The sequence below is a fragment of the Talpa occidentalis genome, unplaced genomic scaffold (assembly GCF_014898055.3).
Source record: "Talpa occidentalis isolate TD23 unplaced genomic scaffold, MPIMG_talOcc4v2.1 talOcc4.14, whole genome shotgun sequence".
NCBI classification, from domain to species: Eukaryota; Metazoa; Chordata; class Mammalia; order Eulipotyphla; family Talpidae; genus Talpa; species Talpa occidentalis.
Window position 1 is genome coordinate 26,964,115 of NW_023601433.1, and position 20,911 is coordinate 26,985,025.

At 43.3% G+C, this 20,911-nt stretch overlaps 2 pseudogenes and 2 gene segments (V, D, J or C); all 4 read left to right on the forward strand.

Moving 5' to 3' along the window:
* Nucleotides 1-4,124: 4,124 nt before the first annotated feature.
* On the forward strand, nt 4,125-7,669 carry LOC119244053 (immunoglobulin lambda variable 2-23-like; annotated as a pseudogene).
* A 3,140-nt stretch (nt 7,670-10,809) lies between these two features.
* LOC119244055 (immunoglobulin lambda variable 2-14-like) lies at nt 10,810-11,347 on the forward strand (annotated as a pseudogene).
* Nucleotides 11,348-15,144: 3,797 nt separating this feature from the next.
* On the forward strand, nt 15,145-15,632 carry LOC119244056 (immunoglobulin lambda variable 2-18-like). The segment is given in 2 exon segments: nt 15,145-15,190; nt 15,304-15,632. Coding segments are annotated over 2 exon segments (375 nt in total).
* Nucleotides 15,633-19,916: 4,284 nt separating this feature from the next.
* On the forward strand, nt 19,917-20,555 carry LOC119244057 (immunoglobulin lambda variable 2-11-like). The segment is given in 3 exon segments: nt 19,917-19,962; nt 20,075-20,389; nt 20,458-20,555. Coding segments are annotated over 3 exon segments (459 nt in total).
* The last annotated feature ends 356 nt before the right edge of the window (nt 20,556-20,911 follow it).

A 20,911-nucleotide genomic window follows, 5' to 3' on the forward strand; every position in this document is an offset into this window, starting at 1 on the left:
CAGTCATTATTTTAAGTAATAGTAGCCAAAATCTTCAAATGCCATCCATTCAGTTAGGATTGGACATTGAACAATAAACATTATTTTCATGGCTTACACCCTTGCTGGATACATGACCGACACGCCAACCATTTCTCAGAATGATCTCAAATAGACCAGATGTTATAAGTTGGTGAGAATTTGGCAGATTTTCCCCTGAAAAGTTTTGTATATTTTTAATTTTTCTTCCATTTTGGAGTTTTATTCTTAGGGTTCAGTGGGTAGACATATTCAATTTCAAAAAGCATGGGTCAACCTGAATTGGATGATACTGAGAGTTTTATAATCTTCCTGGAGTGGAAAAAAAGGGGGGGATATATTTAGCATCTTAATGTTTATGGAACAGAGGAAATGTCCTGCCCTTCATTTCCTAGATGATAATTTGTTTCTCCCCCTTTTTCTCATTGTCAATCTGACTAGGGTTTTCACAATTTTATTGATATGTTGAAAAGCAGTTTTAGTTTTTACTGACTACTTGTTTCTGGTTTCAGTTTCATTGATGAGTGCTCTTATTTTTATTTGTAGGATTTTCTTCCTTCTGTTTGCTTTGTGCTTATCATTGTCATTAGCTTCCTACCTTGTTGCTATGGAATCGTCAATGCTATAAATTTGTTATGGAACTTTCAATGCTATCAATTTCAGCACTGAATTTATGGAATCCAATAAATTTTAATATGTTGTGTTTTTGCTTCCTCCCACTAAAAACAATTTCTGAAGTCCCTTGGCCATCCCATTTAATAATGATATATTTAAATGTACCTCATTTAATTCCTAAGTTGCATTAGTGTCTTAGAACTTTCATGTCAAATGCACAACTGTCCTTACAGTAATAGCAATGTATCGTCTCCCAATTCTGCAGGTACAAGTCAAATATCAACCTATCTGCAGTGTTATGCTCCCTCTATTAAAAAGGGGGAAGAATCCTTGCTTCTTCTTAATCAGGTGATTTCTGGCAAGTCTTACAAATTTCTTAACTTATAGCTGTCACTGTTCAATCTCTTCTTTGGACTCCTGTGGTATCTCTTTCCTGATTGGTTGTGTTTCTTCTTTTCTTCTTTTAGGACACTGGTCATGGTGGATTAAGGTCCACCCTAATGAAGTCTTACATCATCTTGATTTGATTTCACTGCAAAGAAACTTTTTCCAAATAAGGTCTCATTTCCTAATTGGGATTTAGAATTATGCCTATTTTTTGAGATACAATTCAACTAAAAACACCAGGAGTAGGGAAAATTTTCAGGTATTTTTTCCATTGACTGCCAGCTTAATTTCGTAAGATTATCATGGTTACAAAAAATGGAATTCATGTTATTATTCAAGATACATCTCAATTTGATGATTATTCTTGTGAAACCATGAAAGCATGCATTTTGCTATGATTTTTAATGGCATTTTCTATCAATGTCACTTAAGATAGCTTGGATCATGGTGGTGCTGAGTACTTTCATTTCATATTAATTTTTGTATAATTGTGCTTCAGTGACTGAGTGTAATTGATGGCGTTTTTTGTTTTTGTTTTTAAAGATTTATTTATTTATTTATACAAGCACTGGATACAATCAGAAGTACAGGAGGGTGAGAGAATTCACCAGAGCCAGAGCGGGGAGCAGAACAGACTAACGAAGTACACTGCTGAGGGGAGCAGCGGGCACGGCAGGAGAGGTCTGTGCACCATGTGGGACCCTTGCCAGCCGGGGACCGAACTGGCGCTGCAGAGGCCCAAGCAGCTTCACAGCTCAATGCTCAACCGCTGCGCCACCGGGAAGGCCCCTGGTAGAGTTTTTTTGGAGTTAGTGCGGGGTCCTTGGGTTCACTCTGGGAAAGGTTTCACCAGAGCTTCCCTTTCAGCAGCACGCGGTGAGTTTCTTCAGGAGAGTTTCTCCATGAGACAGAGACATTAGTTATATTTAAAGAGCAGGTTTATTAGGGAAAGGGACGGAAGAATAAAAAACAATTGCACAAATACAAGCGGGCAGAGAGAACTGCCCCGAAAGGGACAGGTTTGCTGAGAGAGGCCTGTGTGGTTGCAGGCGGGCAGCCTTGAGGACAGTGGCCTCCACTGAGGGAGGTCAGTGAGGAGAAGTCCCAGCATGGTACAGGTCATGGGCAGGCAGGAAGGCTGCTGCCCTGCAGAGGGAGAGAGTTGGTGAAAGGAAGCACCTGCATAGTCACAGGTGAGCAGACAGAGTGCTGCCCCGTTATGAGGGCTGCGTTAGGTTTTTATCACTCTTAGGGAGGGGCTAATATTTGTGGGTGGATTGTTTGTGCCTCTATGGCAGTCTGATAGTTTCTGGGTGTTGCACCTCCTGATCTGGGTGTTGATGAGTAAGAGTCTTGGTTTCTGTAACTGGGTTAATGGATTACGCTAATCCCTTCTACCCTTACCTCCTTGTATGAGTTTCTTGACCTGTATCTCCTTTCCTCCATCATAATGATGAAATTTTATCATGTATTTGTAGATTTTTCCATCTCTCATTTTGTCTATCAGTTTTATCTTCATAGCTTGAAGTTGTCTTCTTAGGTATGATGATTTGAACCTTGAAAACAATATTATATGTCTCTATTACTCTGGCAATTTTATGACACAGTAGTTTGATTTTTACAATACTTTGCAAACATTATAGCTTTGTTTAGTTTACTAGTTTCTGGTATACTGTGTGGTTTCTGTAGATAATTCCCATGTTCTTATTTTCAAGATGGGCTAATAGCAGCAATCATATAATTGGTTTTCTTTTCCACATTTTGTTTAGTTGTTTCAAAAAGCTGAAGGAAAAGGGAGAACTACGTGGAGGCCACTAGGAGGCAGATTTCTCTTACAAATGTGAGGGAAGAGCAGGAGCTGAGAGAGGACAGGGCAGGGATTTCCTGCTAAAATTCTGCTGCATCCACGGGATTTGGGATGCACCCTCAGTGGCCACCAGGGGGCAGCAAGGGACTGGGTTTCTGGGGCCTTCGTTGCTGTGGTTTATCCTGAAGTGGATGATGTCCCATGAATGTTTACCTCTGAGATTTAACTAGGAAGAAGAAGGAATCAGATGCTCCAGACCAGCTGTGTTATTTCGAATTTAGACGATGGAATACAAAAGGGAAAACAGGAAACTGTTTGCTGGTTTGTTGTCCCTTTAAATGCAGGTTTCTCTTCAAGGGCCTTTTCAGATTTCCTTTGTAATAGCTGATCCCTGTATGCTCTCGGCTTATAGCTGCTTTCAAAGGGTAAATGGCGTTGCATGCTCTCTACATCCCAGATGGAACCCGAACCATAAAGTAGTACTTTTCATTTGAAAAATAAATCAGTTTTAACCCCAGGCAATAGAAAAAAAGAGAGAATTAAAGAATAGTCTTACAAATTTTAAAAAGAGGAGGAGATATATTTGTGAAAGGTTCTGTGACTTTGTTACGGAGCAACCCAGATATAAAACGGGTTGCCTGGCTGTGGGTCCTCACCCGTGCGCTTAAAAGGACTTATGAATACTCCACTACAGGCACACACACAAGGTTGATAAAAGGTTTATTTACAAGGGAAAGGGAATTAAGGAAAATGTACAACTCAGGGAGAAAATAGGGAAATAAAGTCTTTAATGCGTCCTACCCGATCCGCCAACCTGGAAACCCAAAGGCACTCTCAGAGCTGGCCAGGAGCCAAAATGGGGGATCTTCTCCAAAGCCCACGTGTCTGGTTTTACCAGACCTGGCTGCTTAACCCCACCTTCATGTTCCAGCAACCTTCCCTTTGGTGGTGATGGGATTTGGAGTTTCCAGTGTCTTTTGCTTTAGTCTGGAGTGGGGGGTGGAGTCCACAAAGCCTGTATGCAATTAGCTTTAGGACATCCTTTTCCCCCCAACAACTTCATATCCAGGTTTGGGGAGGTTGGTTTATTTTAACTGTGGAAGTGGTGACATGGAAGAAAATGCAAGAAAGTTGAAATGAACACATCTGTGACCTTGGACTTGAATCTAGCACTAAGGAAGTAGATTTGCATAGAGGCCCCTCCCTTGTCTTAGGCAGGGGGAGGGGATAAGAGACATCTGGGGGAGCCAGGCCCAGTTGGGGCATCAGAAGGCAGAGACCTTGGCTTGTCTCCAGCATGGCCTAGACTGTGCTTCTCCTCACCCTCCTCACTCAGGCCACAGGTGAGGCCTCCAGGGAAGGGATGCTGAACACATCATGGCTGACCCTTTATCTCCAACTCAGGCTCACCTGGGCTCAGACTGAACTCACCTGAGTGTGTTTTTCCTCTTTTCAGGTTCCTGGGCCCAGTCTGCTCTGACTCAGCCTTCCTCAGTGTCTGGGGCTCCGGGACAGTCAGTCACCATCTCCTGTGCTGGGACCAGCAATGACATTGGGGGTTATAACCTTGTGTCCTGGTACCAGTGGCTCCCAGACTCACCATACAAGCTCCTGATTTATGATGCCAGTTCCCGGCCCTCAGGGATCCCTGATCGCTTCTCTGGCTCCAAGTCAGGCAACACGGCCACCTTGACCATCTCTGGTTTCAAGCCTGAGGATGAGGCTGAGTATTACTGTGGCTCACGCAGGAGTGGTGGTGCTTACCACATTGGTGCAAGTTCACGCAGAAGTGATACAAGAACCTACCCTTTGCTCACAGCCTCCCTGTTGCACAGAAGATGCTTCCCCCACCCTGTGCAGATGGGGCATCACCCATGTGTGTTGCCTCATGGGGGCAGCAACCTTGGCAGCTGCTGGAATGAAGAAAAATAACTCACAGTCCAAGTAGTATGAGAGAGAGAGGCTGAGAGGGGCTACTTGTCTGGAGATACAGTGCCAATATCCAGGCCAGTCTCTCATTTGTTCGGTATCAGATTCAGGGAAGGTGGGCAATTATGTGGAGTAATGTCATTGGCGGGGATGTGGATTGGGGCTACATAATAGTCTGGCACATGCTTGGGAGAGTGAGTAGGAGCTCTTGCTTGGGGGGGGTCCATTGTTGCTGCTGATCTAAACATCCTATCTCTAGTCCCTGTTTACACTTAACTTTCTGTCAAGGTGGTCTAGCTGGTTATGCTAATCTGGCCATAGTGTCTACCTGCTGTTTTCAGCAGATACTGGTTTCCCAGTATGTTCCTCATACCAAGACTTTTGTCCTGGTGAGAGGCCCCAGCCTGGCTCTACATTTAACTTGAACAGCAGCAACTTTGGATGCCAAGCACAATCCCATGAACAAGGGGGGCTTGAGACAAAAGTTCTATTTGCTCCCTTAATTTCCATAATGCAATCCACAGAGATTCTGTCTTATTTTCTGACTGCAATGATAATTTTTCTCCACAATAGTGACTAATCTTAGAATATACTACACTTTCGGGCCTCCCCGGTGGCACAGCTGTTGAGCGCTGTGTTGCGAATCTGCCCGCAACCTCTGCAGCACCGGTTCGATCCCCAGCCACCGGGTGAGGGTCCCTCATGGTGCGCAGGCCTCTCCTGCCACCCGCAGCTCCCCTCAGCAGTGTACTTCGTCAGTCTGCCTGTTCTGCTCTCCGCTCTGGCTCTGGAGAATTCTATTACCCTCCTGCACTTCTGACTGTACCCAGTGTTTGTATAAATAAATAAATGAATCTAAAGGGACAAAAAAAAGAGTATACTACACTTTCCATTTCTTCAGTGGCAGGAGACACGTGGCATGGAACTTGAGCTATTCTCCTGAGTGGAGCTGCGTCTCTGCTGCTGAGACGCTGGAACATGTCCTGCGTCTCAGCCACGTGTCAGTGTAATGCTGCTCCCAGTCTGTTCTGCCCATAGGATGTGAGTCTCTGTTCAGAAAGCCTAACATTTTCTGAAACCCCTGTTGCAGTAACTATCCATGGCTATTCTTACATTACCAGGAATCTTTTCAAGAATCTTGAAGTTTTCAAGAAAGTGGGGAGAGATCAGGGCCTCTCCTTAGTCTCTGCCTTGAAGGCTGGTCCACAGATTCCTTTAAGAGGTAATGAGAATTATTTTAAAATATGTATGATGAAACACAGTAGCTAGAGGATGAGTGAACATGATCCTCCAGTCATTGATCTTACTGGTCAAATACTGGCAGTGAGATTAAAAAGCAGTGCTTCAGGGCCTCCATGATGGCACATGAGATTAAGTCTCAGCATTAACAAGCTATGGGCAACCACTGCAGCATGAGTCAATCCCCGGGTAGGGAGCTAACTCACACGGAGAGCAGACCTCTCTTCTCCCACCCACTGCACCCCACTCTGTCTCTGGTGAATCCTCCCCCCCTCCCCACACATCTCTGGTTTACACCCTTGTATGCATAAATAAATAAAAATAAATCTTTTTTTTTTTTTTTGTAAGTGTTACTTCAGGCTGGAACATTGTGGACTTGGGATTGGACTTCTTGAGGCCAAAGGCAGTTAATACTTGTCATGATTCATTCTTGCTTCCACATTTATGGTTTTCTCTATCACTCATTCTTTGGTATATTGTATACAATTATGACACAGGAATTCAGCAGCAATATAACTGGTTGGGAGTTAATATGCAGCAGACATGATTATATTTTCATTCAATTTCATCCACATTGACCAAAGTGAGTTTATTCCTACTCTGGGTTTGTGTGGTGGGGACAAGGACCAAGAATGAAATGTGAACTAAGCTCTGGGAACAATGTTCTTCAGCTGACATTTGGTAACAAATCGTAAGGTAAAGAAACCAAAGAGGGATCTTGAAAGTGTCCACAAACATAACAATTGGTTGCATGAGCACATCAAATGTCGCATTGGACAGACAGTCTTGAAATGAGGGCCCCAGGGCTGGGGTGTTAGAACTACCCCACCTCACTCCAGCCCCTCCCTCCATAGCCTCCAAAACAGGATTTTACCTGCTGCTCCCCACTGGGTCATTCAAACCTACTGAGCTCCCTCTCCTTCTGCCAAATATTTTATTTCACCATTTTGAAAAACAGACTTCTTTAGTCTCACAACTTTTTTTTTTTTTTAAAGATTTATTTATTTATTTATACAAGCACTGGGTACAGTCAGAAGCATGGGAGGGTTAGTGAATTCACCAGAGCTAGAGCAGGGAACAGAACAGGCAGACTGACAAAGTACACTGTTGAGGGGAGCAGCGGGCAGCAGGAGAGGTCTGTCGTGCCATGTGGGATCCTTGCTGGTGGCCAGGGATCGAACTGGCGCTGCAGAGGCTGCGGGCAGCTTCGCAGCCCAGTGCTCAACTGCTGCACCACCAGGGGAGGCCCAGTCTCGCAACTTTTTTTAATGAAACTTTTTACTTTTTACTTGACATGATTTAATTTCCATTCAATGTTTCTTTATGGCTGACTAGAGAATCCCTCATCTATAAACTAAAGAGGAAACACCTACTGGGACAGGTTGATTGAAGGGCAGAGTCTTAGCTCACCATGTGGCAGGACACATTCACTCAGGAGAGACCTAGGGAAAAGGGATAGAGGACTATAGGGATTGGAAGGAAACAGGGGACCTTGTATTGAACTGGAGGAGAAATGGGAATGAAAAAGAATGAACAAAGTTGAGATTTTCAACTACACTCAGCAGCCTTGTCTGGCACTTTGTGTCATACCATATGCTGCCCGCAGGGGGCAGCAAGGGCCTCGATTGGGGGAAGGTTACTGGTGTGGTTCAGCATGGCCTGATTCAGTTCTAGGAGCTACTTCCCTCTGATCGCCCCTAGTGTAATTCAGAAATAGAGACACTTCTGTTGTACCCCAATAGTTCTTTTTATTAGGACTAGGAAATGAACCAGATCTCAGTCTCAGGTCACAGTGTCAGCCCACTGCACACACGTGGGACATAGAGGCTTTTGAGAAGAAAGAGGGAGAGGTGAAGGGAAATGAGAAGTAACCACCTTTGGGTTTCAGCATCGGAAAATGAGTGATTGGAGCTCATCAGACAGCCTTGAGCCCTGTCTTTTCCACACTCCTCAGTGCATGGAATTGTTCCAGATCCTCAGTCAGGAGCTGCCATGAGTCTGTGGTGGAAGCACAGGGACACCCTCATGGGCTCTGGCACTGCCACAGGCTCAGTCTGTCCTGACTCAGAAAATGCAGCTCAGGGGCCAGCACTTCAGTGCAGCACTGCCATCTAGGGTGCAGAGGAACTAGAGTGCAGGAACAAGTCAGAGTGGGGTGAGAAGAGACAAATACAGGAACAGATTTTTGTGGAGGATCCTCTCTTGTGACATAGGAGCACAGGTAAGAGAGGTTTGGGGAAGTCAAACCCAGAGATCTTAGGGTATGTTCATCATGATCTTGCATTCTCCACTCCCCAGTCACTCGGGGCACAAGCAAGGCCCCCAGGGAAGGGACCCCAGGGACATCTGTCCTGACCCTCCATGTCTTCCACCGCTGGCTCACCTGGGCCCAGCACGAACCCACAAGAATTTGTTTTCCTCTTTCCAGCTTTCTGAGTCTCCCTCAGTTTCCAGGTTCTGGGACACTGGATCACCATTTCCCTGCTGGAGTGTCATCGGGCATCACACCTGCGGCGTATCCTGGTGCCGATAATACTGGGTTGAGCCCAGTCTCCTTATCTCTGTTTTCAGGACTCTGGCCCAGGGGTCTCTGATCACTTCTCTGATGTCGAGTCTCTCTGACCCTCATTGGCTCCACCTAAGGCGGAGGCTGCTCATCACTGTCCTTTATTTAGGAGGCCTGGCACTTTCCACAGTGTGCAGGTTCATGGGGAAGAGAGGCCAGAACCTACCCTGTGCTCACAGGCTCCCTCCCTGTTCTGAAGATGCTGCCCCAGCCTGTGCAGAGGGACCTTAACACACATGGCCTTGGAATGTGGTTCCCACAGCAGCTCCATTGTCATCCCCTGACACCCCAAAGCAAAACATCCAAGGTTTATTGATTTGGAAAAAAACAACTTTTTTTTGGTCTCTTTATCCTAGTTACAGAATATGCATATTTCCTAATTCTTCAACTACACTAATAGAGACAAGATGTTGGGGCCAGTTTTCCCAGTTTTCAGTATATCCTCACTTTACATGCTCTGGTCTCCCACTCTGTGCAGCCCAGCCTGGACTCAGTTGTCCAGCGTGATGTCTCCTTGTTCACTCAGCATCTGTGCTGCTGAGTCAGTGCGGCCTTTCTTGGTGCTTACTCTTCTGCACATTGTTTTTAGGAAAAGAGGCTGTTGCTGCAGATCTATGATGAGCTTGTATATTTGTCTTCTCTTGACCTTTTGTTCAGTGTCTCTCATTTCTACATATAAATGAAATCAATTGATGTTTCTTTTTTTTCTTTTTAGTTCACTTATCATATTTCCTTGTAGCTCCATTCATGTTGCCACAAATGGCAAGAGTTCCCCCCCCTTTTTTTTAATCACAGCATAGTATTCTATTGTGTATGTATCTCACAACTTTTTGATCCAGTGGTCTTTTTGGGGCATCTGTCAAACTAGGTGGGGGAAGAGTATAAGGGACTGTGGTGATGGCCACAGTGAGATGTTGTAGTAGAACTTCAGGGAGAACGCCTTGCCAGAGAAACCAATGCTGTGTAAACATGAGCAATGATGCATGAAAACAAATAAATAAATAGAAATAAATACATAAATATAATAAATAAATAATAAATAGAAAAGAGGAGCAGCTTCAGAAGGTGAAAATCTTGCTGAGGGATGACGATAAAGTACATGGACCTTTTCCTTTATCATCCCTCCAGGTGATCCCATCTCCAGAGAAGCTGAGCAGGAAATAATTTTAGTTGCATCTGTGGTATGTGGGATCCTCCCTTTCCATCTATGATCCCTTTCATGAAGTACTCCCCACAGCTTGCTGACTCCTTCCTAGTAAAGGCTGTTTTCCAAAAGGCTCATTTTTCTTCCACCTTAATTCCATAATGGTCTGAGAGTATATTTTGTTAGATTATCATGGTTATAAAAAATAGAATTCATTTGTTATTCAAGATACATCTTAATTTGATGATTATTCTTGTGAAACAGTAAACACTTTAATTTTGCTGTGATTAAGAGGTAGAAAGAAGTTCTGTTGCAAGTGGTAGGGAAGGACCAGGAGCTGAGAGAGGACGGTGAGGGATTTCCAGCTTCCACTGAACTGCATCCAGGAGTCTTGGGGTTCACCATCTGTGGCCACCAGGGGGGCAGCAAAGGCCTGTGTTTAGGGACCTTAGTTACTGTGATTTATCCAGAACTGCATGAAGTCCTAGGAACTGTTTTCCTCTGAACTATTCATAGGAAGAAGTAGAACTCAGATATTCCATGGAATGCAAAAGGAAAAAGCTGAAATGAATTGCTGGTTTGCTGTAACTTCAAGGGCAGGTGTCTCTCCTCAGAGCCGTCTATGAGTCCCTTTACAAGGGACTCAAATAACTGCTCCCTTCATGCTCTAAGGCTTTTAGCTGCATTCAGAAGAGAAATGATGTTGCATATTTTCTACATTCCACATGGAACCTGAATCTTATAGCTGTACTTTTTATTTGAAATTTAAATCAGTTTTAATCCAAAGGAATAAAAAAAGAGAATTAAACAATGGTCTTAGACATTTTAAAGAGAGAGGGAGATACATTATCATAAAGGTGTTGTGACATTGTGTCAGGTTTGGGGATAGTGGTTTATCTTGCCTGTGGAAGTGGTGACATGGAAGAAAATTCTGGAAAGTTCGAATGACCATATCTGTAAACTAGCACTTGAATGTAAGGAGCAGGAACCAGATTTGCAAAGAGGACTCTCCCTCCTCTTAGGCAGGGGAGGCATAAGAGAGGTCTGGGGGAGACAGTCTCAGGGTTGGGTGTCAGATGCAAGAGATCTTGAGTTGTCTCCATCATGGCATGGACTGTGCTCCTCCTCACCCTCCTCACTCAAGCCACAGGTGAGGTCTCCAGGGAAGGGACGCTGAAGACATCACGGCTGACCCTTTATCTCTTGCTGAGGCTCACCTGGACACAGACAGAAATCACCTGAGTGTGTTTTTCCTCTTTTCAGGTTCCTGGGCCCAGTCTGCTCTGACTCAGCCTTCCTCAGTGTCTGGGGCTCTGGGACAGTCAGTCACCATCTCCTGTGCTGGGACCAGCAATGACATTGGGGGTTATAATCATGTGTCCTGGTACCAACAGCTCCCTGGCAAGACACCCAAGCTCCTGATTTATGATGTCAGTTCCCGGCCTCAGGGATCCCTGATCACTTCTCTGGCTCCAAGTCAGGCAACACGGCCACCTTGACCATCTCTGGTCTCAAGCCTGAGGATGAGGCTGAGTATTACTGTAGCTCATACAGGAGTGGTGGTACTTACCACAGTGGTGTAAGTTCACAGGGAAGTGAGACAAGAACCTGCCCTGTGCTCACAGCCTCCCTGTTGCACTGAAGATGCAACCACAAGCCCTACCCTGTGCAGATGGAGTTTCATGCACGTGGCTTTGAGAATTCTGTTGTCTCTTAGCTCCTCTCCTCTCCACAGTGACATTTAATGGTATGTTGGTTTGGAAGAAACTGCATCAAAATTTATTTTGATCTGAAGGTCCACTATTCAAAAACAAATGTGAAAATTACTCTCGAATATACCTGGATGTGGTTTGGGGTCCTTCGGTCCCCAAACTGAGCTTGCTACCTGATTCATCCAACATCAAACATCACTGAGTGGGATGTTAGGGCACATTACTGAGTTTCAACAGACCAGACATACAACGTTTTAGGAAAACAAGAATTTCATCCAGAACAAAAGCTTGTGCAAAGGCACTGTGGTCGAGACAATATGAACAATTTACGGAACAGAGTGACTGGGGAATGGTCTCCTGGCACTGTGAGGAGGTAGACTGGAGAGTTGTGGGCCACAGACAGATCACATGATGACTGAAAGGTCTAGTTAAGGAGGTAAGATGAATGACAATAAGTTACTTACATGAAAAGAAAGTTAATTTGAATGAGGATGCTCCATAAGGTATTTGATACTTTAAAAACTCTCAGAATATTTTGTGGTACAAGCTGCTTGAATGAAATGGATGCACACAGAGTGCTTAGGCGCTGTGGTTCTTGTCTGGGCAGAACATCACGGGTCCTGCATCAGTAGAGCCATGGAGAAGGGCGAGGTGGTTCTGCAATTGAGCTGACTGATTATTTGTTGGACTAGTGGGAAGCAGGGAAAGAAGATTTAGTGAGGATTCGTGAAATTTGACTTGGTAATTAACAGGGTTGGTGCTGATGTCAGATAGAGACAGATGGGATAGCAGTGATGGGATAGCAGTGATGAGAGAAGATGTATTATTTGCAATCATAGGTCTTTTGTTTTGAACAGCCAAGAAATGCAACACAACAACATCTGTAATATTTATGTGCAAAATGCAATTCAAAGGCTTGCATATAGATTATGTCCCTACTTGTAGAATCACATATCTTTATTTAGTTTCTCATCAATTGACTCATCATTCATTATTTCAAATAATAGTAACCCAAATCTACCAAATGCCAGCTATTTTGTTAGGACTGAATAGAGAACAATGAACATCATTGCCAAGTTTTCCATCCATGATGGAAACCTGACAGACATATAAACCATGTGTTTATTTGGTGAGAATTTGGGAGATTTTCCCTGCAAATTTTTGCATGTTTTTGAGTTTTCCTCCAAGCTGGGGTTTTATTCTTAAGGGACAACAGGTAGACACATTCAATGTGAAAAAGCAGGAGTCAACCTGAGTTGATGATGGTGAGAGAGCTTTATAATCTTCCCCGAGGGGAAAAAAGGGGGGATATATTTAGCATCGTAATGTGTATGAAGCAGAGGAAATGTCCTGCCCTTCATTTTTTTTTTTTTTCATGATAATTTGTGTCTCCTCCCCTTTTCTCACGGTCACTCTGACTAGGGTTTTCACAATTTTAGGGATATGTTCAAGGAAGCAGCTTCAGACTTTTCTGACTTTACTTGTTTTCTGGTTCTATTCCATGGGTGAGTGCTCTTGTTTGTATTATTTCCTTCCTTCTGTTTACTTTGCACTTATCTCTGTCATTTGCTTACTGTGTTTTTGGTATGGAACACTCAGGGCAATAAATTTCCCTGTCAGCACTGATTTTACAGAACCTCATGTATTTTAATATGTGTGTTTGCACTTTTCGTTATTAAAAGCAATTTCTGATGCCTCCTATCCATCCTCTTTGAATCACAAAATATTTAAATGTACTTCAGTTAATTCCTAACTTGAACTGTTGTCTTAGACCTGTTATATCAATGGATGCAAACTGCGCTTAAAATGTCAGAAATGCGTGGTCTCCCAATTCTGCAGGTTAAGAAATCAAATATCAAACTATTAGTGCTGTTCCACTCTCTCTGTTAAAAAGGGGAAGTATCCTTGCTTCTTCCTAGTAAGGTGATTGTCAGGAAGCCTTTAAAGGTTTCTTGACTTTTAACTGTCACTGTTCAATCTCAGCCTTGCACTCCCTGTAGCATTCTGTCTCTGCTTATTTGTTGACCTTCTCTTCTTCTTAGGACACTGGTCTTATTGGATTAGGGTCCACCCTTATGAAATGTCACTCTATCTTAATTTGATTACACTGCAGACACTTTTCCAAGCAAGGTCTCATTTCCTGAATGGAGGGTTAGAATTAAGTCTTTTTGGCTTTTTTTTCCTTTTTTTTTGAGATGCACTTCAACTGAAAACACAAGGAATTTGGAAAATTCCAGGTATTTTTTCTATGTCTTCCAGCTGAATTCCATAATGTTCTGAGAGTATAGTTTGTAAGACTATGATCTTTATAAAATTTTTACATTAACTTTGTTATTCAGGATTTATCCTAATTTGGTGACTATTCCTTATGAGCAATAAGATCATGTATTATGCTGTGAGTTTTAATGGAATTTTCTGTAAATGTTAATTTGGTTCGCTTGGGTCATGGTGGTGTTCAATACTTTCCATTAATATAAATCTGTATAATTGTGCTATCAGTGACTGAGAGCAGAATGAAGATCTCACATACTTGCAGATTTGACCATCTCTCGTTTCAGTCTATCAGTTTTATTTATTTATAACTTGAAGTTGTCTTCTAGGTGTATATGTGATCACCATCAAATGTCTTTCTTTTACCATAGTAATTTTACAACCGAGTAGCTTAACACTTAAAATTTTATTGCATACAGTGTGCTTCTTTTGGTTAGGAGTTTTATGATATTATTGTCCATTTCAAAGAAATTTTCTTGTGCTCTTTGTTAAGGTGGGCTAATTGCAGGACTCATATAATTTGTCTTCTTTTCTGATTTGTCTTTAGTTGCTAGGAAAGCTAAAGGAAAAGTGAGAGTGCTTTGGAGGGCCCAGGAGGCCTGAGGACTGTTACACCTGGGAGGGAAGAACAGGGAGCTGGAGAGAGGACAGGGCAGGGATTTCAGCTACTACTGCGCTCCATCCACGGGACTTGGGCTGCACCATCAGTGGCCACCAGAGGGCAGCAAGGGCCTGGGTTTGGGGACCATCATTGCTGTGGTTTATCCTGAACTGGATGAAATGCCAAGAGCTGCTTCTCTTTGAGTCCTTTCTAGGAAGAAACGGGACTGGCATATCCCCAATCTACTGTGATGTGTTGAGTAAGACCACGGGAGACAGAAGGAAACTGGAGAAACTCACTGTTGTTTTGCTATTACAAGAAACTCACTGTTGTTTTTGCTATTATCAAAGGCAGGTGCCTCTCCCAAGAGCCAACTATGATTTCCTTTTCTAGGGACTCAAATAACTGCTCCCTGCATGTTCTAAAGCTTGTAGCTACATTCAGAAGAGAAATGGTGTTGCATGCTCTCTACATTTCAAATAGAATTTGAACTTTATAATAGCATTTTCCATTTGAACTTTCAATCAGTTTTAACCCAAGGGAATAGAAAAAAGAGAGAAAGAATAGTTTTACAAGTTTTAAAGAGAGAGGGAGATATATTTTCCAAAAGATTCTCTGACTTAAGTGTCCAGGTTTGGGGAGGTTGTTTACCTTACCTGTGGATATGGTGACATGGAAGAAAACTCTGGAAAGTTGTAAATGTATCTGTGCCTAGGACTTGAAAGGGGAAGGCAGGAAACAGATTTGCACAGAGGCCCCTCCCACATCTTAGGCAGGGGAAGAGGATAAGAGACATCTGTGGAGCCAGGCCCAGGGTTGGGGCATCAGAAGACAGAGACCTTGGCTTTTTCCACCATGCCTTGGGCTGTTCTCCTCCTCGCTCTCTTCACTCAGGCCAAGGGTGAGGCCTCCAGGGAAGGGAAAATGAACATATCATGGCTGACCCTTTATCTCTTGCTGAGGCTCACCTGGACCCAGACAGAAATCACCCGAGTGTGTTTTTCTTCTTTTCAGGCGCCTGGGCCCAGTCTGCTCTGACTCAGCCTTCCTCAGTGCCTGGGGCTCTGGGACAGTCAGTCACCATCTCCTGTGCTGGGACCAGAAATGACATTGGGCGTTATAATCGTGTGTCCTGGCTCCAGCAGCTCCCTGGCAAGACACCTAAGCTCCTGATTTATGATGTCAGTTCCAGGCCCTCAGGGATCCCTGATCGTTTCTTTGGCTCCAAGTCAGGCAACACGGCCACCTTGACCATCTCTGGTCTCAAGCCTGAGGATGAGGCTGAGTATCACCTTTGTTCAGTTAAAACTGGTGGTGCTTACCACAGTGGTGTAAGTTCATAGGGAAGTGAGACAAGAATCTGCCCTGTGCTCACAGCCTCCCTGTTGCACTGAAGATGCAACCACAAGCCCTACCCTGTGCAGATGGAGTTTCATGCACGTGGCTTTGAGAATTCTGTTGTCTCTTAGCTCCTCTCCTCTCCACAGTGACATTTAATGGTATGTTGGTTTGGAAGAAACTGCATTAAAATTTATTTTGATCTGAAGGTCCACTATTCAAAAACAAATGTGAAAATTACTCTCGAATATACCTGGATGTGGTTTGGGGTCCTTCGGTCCCCAAACTGAGCTTGCTACCTGATTCATCCAACATCAAACATCACTGAGTGGGATGTTAGGGCACATTACTGAGTCTTCAACAGACCAGACATACAACGTTTTAAGAAAACAAGAATTTCATCCAGAACAAAAGCTTGTGCAAAGGCACTGTGGTCGAGAAAATACGAACAATTTACGGAACAGAGTGACTGGGGAATGGTCTCCTGGCACTGTGAGGAGGTAGACTGGAGAGTTGTGGGTCACAGACAGATCACATGATGACTGAAGGTTGCTCTGTAACAAAAGGTCTAGTTAAGGAGGTAAGATGAATGACAATAAGTTACTTACATGAAAAGAAAGTTAATTTGAGTGAGGATGCTCCATAAGGTATTTGATACTTTAAAAACTCTCAGAATATTTTGTGGTACAAGCTGCTTGAATGAAATGGATGCACACAGAGTGCTTAGGCACTGTGGTTCTTGTCTGGGCACAACATCATGGGTCCTGCATCAAGTAGAGCCATGGAGAAGGGCGAGGTGGTTCCGCAGTTGAGTTGACTGATTATTTGTTGGACTAGTGGGAAGCAGGGAAAGAAGAGTTAGTGAGGATTCATGAAATTTGACTTGGTAATGAACAGGGCTGGTGCTGATGTCAGATGGAGACAGATGGGACAGCAGTGATGTGGGGGGAGGGAAGTGTATTATTTGCAACCATAGGCCTTTCGTTTTGAACAGCCAAGAAATGCAACACAACAGCATCTGTAATATTTATGTGCAAAATGCAATTCAAAGGCTTGCATATAGATTATGTCCCTACTTGTAGAATCACATATCTTTATTTAATTTCTCATCAATTGACTCATCATTCGTTATTTCAAATAATAGTAACCCAAATCTACCAAATGCCAGCTATTCTGTTAGTTCTGAATAGAGAACAATGAACATTATTGCCAAGTTTTCCATCCATGACGGAAACCTGAAGGACATATAAACCATGTGTTCATTTGGTGAGAATTTGGGAGATTTTTCCCTGCAAATTTTTGCATGTTTTTGAGTTTTCTTCCAAGCTGGGGTTTTATTCTTAAGGGACAACAGGTAGACACATTCAATGTGAAAAAGCAGGAGTCAACCTGAGTTGATGATGGTGAGAGAGCTTTATAATCTTCCCCGAGGGGAAAAAAGAGGGGGGGGGATATATTTAGCATCGTAATGTGTATGGAGCAGAGGAAATGTCCTGCCCTTCATTTTTTTTTAATCACATGATAATTTGTGTCTCCTCCCCTTTTCTCACGGTCACTCTGACTAGGGTTTTCACAATTTTAGGGATATGTTCAAGGAAGCAGCTTCAGACTTTTCTGACTTTACTTGTTTTCTGGTTTCTATTCCATGGGTGAGTGCTCTTGTTTGTATTATTTCCTTCCTTCTGTTTAGTTTGCACTTATCTCTGTCATTTGCTTCCTGTGTTTTTGGTATGGAACACTCAGGGCAATAAATTTCCCTGTCAGCACTGATTTTACAGAACCTCATGTATTTTAATATGTGTGTTTGCACTTTTCGTTATTAAAAGCAATTTCTGATGCCTCCTATCCATCCTCTTTGAATCACAAAATATTTAAATGTACTTCAGTTAATTCCTAACTTGAACTGTTGTCTTAGACCTGTTATATCAATGGATGCAAACTGCGCTTAAAATGTCAGAAATGCGTGGTCTCCCAATTCTGCAGGTTAAGAAATCAAATATCAAACTATTAGTGCTGTTCCACTCTCTCTGTTAAAAAGGGGGAAGTATCCTTGCTTCTTCCTAGTAAGGTGATTGTCAGGAAGCCTTTAAAGGTTTCTTGACTTTTAACTGTCACTGTTCAATCTCAGCCTTGCACTCCCTGTAGCATTCTGTCTCTGCTTATTTGTTGACCTTCTCTTCTTCTTAGGACACTGGTCTTATTGGATTAGGGTCCACCCTTATGAAATGTCACTCTATCTTAATTTGATTACACTGCAGACACTTTTCCAAGCAAGGTCTCATTTCCTGAATGGAGGGTTAGAATTAAGTCTTTTCGGCTTTTTTTTTTTTTTTTTTAGATGCACTTCAACTGAAAACACAAGGAATTTGGAAAATTCCAGGTATTTTTTCTATGTCTTCCAGCTGAATTCCATAATGTTCTGAGAGTATAGTTTGTAAGACTATGATCTTTATAAAATTTTTACATTAACTTTATTATTCAGGATTTATCCTAATTTGATGACTATTCAGGATTTATCCTAATTTGGTGACTATTCCTTATGAGCAATAAGATCATGTATTATGCTGTGATTTTTAATGGAATTTTCTGTAAATGTTAATTTGGTTCCCTTGGGTCATGGTGGTGTTCAATACTTTCCATTAATATTAATCTGTATAATTGTGCTATCAGTGACTGAGAGCAGAATGAAGATCTCACATACTTGCAGATTTGACCATCTCTCGTTTCAGTCTATCAGTTTTATTTATTTATAACTTGAAGTTGTCTTCTAGGTGTATATGTGATCACCATATAATGTCTTTCTTTTACCATAGTAATTTTACAACCGAGTAGTTTGACACTTAAAATTTTATTGCATACAGTGTGCTTCTTTTGGTTAGGAGTTTTATATTATTGTCCATTTCAAAGAAATTTTCTTGTGCTCTTTGTTAAGGTGGGCTAATTGCAGGACTCATATAATTTGTCTTCTTTTCTGATTTGTCTTTAGTTGCTAGGAAAGCTAAAGGAAAAGTGAGAGTGCTTTGGAGGGCCCAGGAGGCCTGAGGACTGTTACACCAGGGAGGGAAGAACAGGGAGCTGGAGAGAGGACAGGGCAGGGATTTCCAGCTACTACTCCGCTGCATCCACGGGACTTGGGCTGCACCATCAGTGACCACCAGAGGGCAGCAAGGGCCTGGGTTTGGGGACCATCATTGCTGTGGTTTATCCTGAACTGGATGAAATGCCAAGAGCTGCTTCTATTTGAGCCCTTTCTAGGAAGAAACGGGACTGGCATATCCCCAATCTACTGTGATGTGTTGAGTAAGACCACGGGAGACAGAAGGAAACTGGAGAAACTCACTGTTGTTTTGCTATTACAAGAAACTCACTGCTATTATAAGAAACTCACTGTTGTTTTGCTGTTATCAAAGGCAGGTGCCTCTCCCAAGAGCCATCTATGATTCCCTTTTCTAGGGACTCAAATAACTGCTCCCTGCATGTTCTAAAGCTTGTAGCTACATTCAGAAGAGAAATGGTGTTGCATGCTCTCTACATTTCAAATAGAATTTGAACTTTATAATAGCATTTTCCATTTGAACTTTCAGGTTTTTTTTTAATAATAAATTTTATTTTTATATTCCCCCATACAATTGCTACCCCCCATTCTGACCCCAATCCCTCCCCTCCCACCCCCCACCCCCCAAAAAGTGTCTCTGGTTCATAGTTTTTTGTTGATTTTGATTTTCACTTTCTTATAGTTATTCATTTTCCTGGTCCCTTATTTAGGTTTTCTAGATTCCTGCTATGAGTGAGACCATCCGGTATTTTTCTTTTTCTTTCTGGCTTATTTCGCTGAGCATGATCCCTTCCAGCTCCATCCATGTTGCTGCAAATTGCATGTGATTATTTTTTTTGAATGCTGAGTAATATTCCATGGTATATATGTACCACATCTTCTTGATCCAGTCATCTACAATCAGTTTTAACCCAAGGGTATAGAAAAAAGAGAGAAAGAATAGTTTCACAAATTTTAAAGAGAGAGGGAGATATATTTTCCAAAAGATTCTCTGACTTAAGTGTCCAGGTTTGGGGAGGTTGGTTTACCTTACCTGTGGATATGGTGACATGGAAGAAAACTCTGGAAAGTTGAAAATGTATCTGTGACCTAGGACTTGAATGGAAGAGGCAGGAAACAGATTTGCACAGAGGCCCCTCCCACATCTTAGGCAGGGGAAGAGGATAAGAGACATCTGTGGAGCCAGGCCCAGGGTTGGGGCATCAGAAGACAGAGACGTTGGCTTGTCTCCACCATGGCCTGGACTGTGCTTCTCCTCACCCTCCTCACTCAGGCCACAGGTGAGGCCTCCAGGGAAGGACACTGAACACATCATGGCTGACCCTTTATCTCTTGCTGAGGCTCACCTGGACCCAGACAAAAATCACCTGAGTGTATTTTTCTTCTTTTCAGGTTCCTGGGCCCAGTCTGCTCTGACTCAGCCTTCCTCAGTGCCTGGGGCTCTGGGACAGTCAGTCACCATCTCCTGTGCTGGGACCAGCAACGACATTGGGAGATATAACTATGTGTCCTGGTACCAGCAGCTCCCTGGGAAGACACCCAAGCTCCTGATTTATGATGTCAGTTCCCGGCCCTCAGGGATCCCTGATCGCTTCTCTGGCTCCAAGTCAGGCAACACGGCCACCTTGACCATCTCTGGTCTCAAGCCTGAGGATGAGGCTGAGTATCACTGTTGTTCACCTAGCACTAGTGTTGCTTACCACAGTGGTGCAAGTTCATGGGAAGTGAGACACAAACCTGCTCTCCACTCCAGGCTTCATCCCTGCTCTGAACAGACTTCTCCATCCTGTTCTTGGAGGCTTCCTGCAGTATGGACTTCGTCATTCACATCATCCTTAATCCTCTCCTGTCCCACAGTGAAGAGCAGAAGTGAAGGGATCCTAGACCAGGCACTGGGCTTGCTGAATGTGAATCAGGAACCCAGTCTCTAGCATGAATGTTCACATTTAGGACTCCATTTGCTGCTTCCTAGCTCAGCCTGCTCTCTGGGAGATGTCTTTGAACACTTCTCTGGGAGAACAAAGATGTTTATTGGTTGATCATGACGTTGGTGCGTGGGTCATATCAAGATAACCTAACACGGTGCAGCAAGTATGAGTAAGAATTCAGGACACACTCTCACAACTTTTTCAGGTTGGTCCACTGTCCTCAGACTCCTCAAAGATGAGCCCACAGTTTCTCTTGGAGGAGCCTTAGATGGAGGATCACCGGGGGCACATGGTCTCAGGA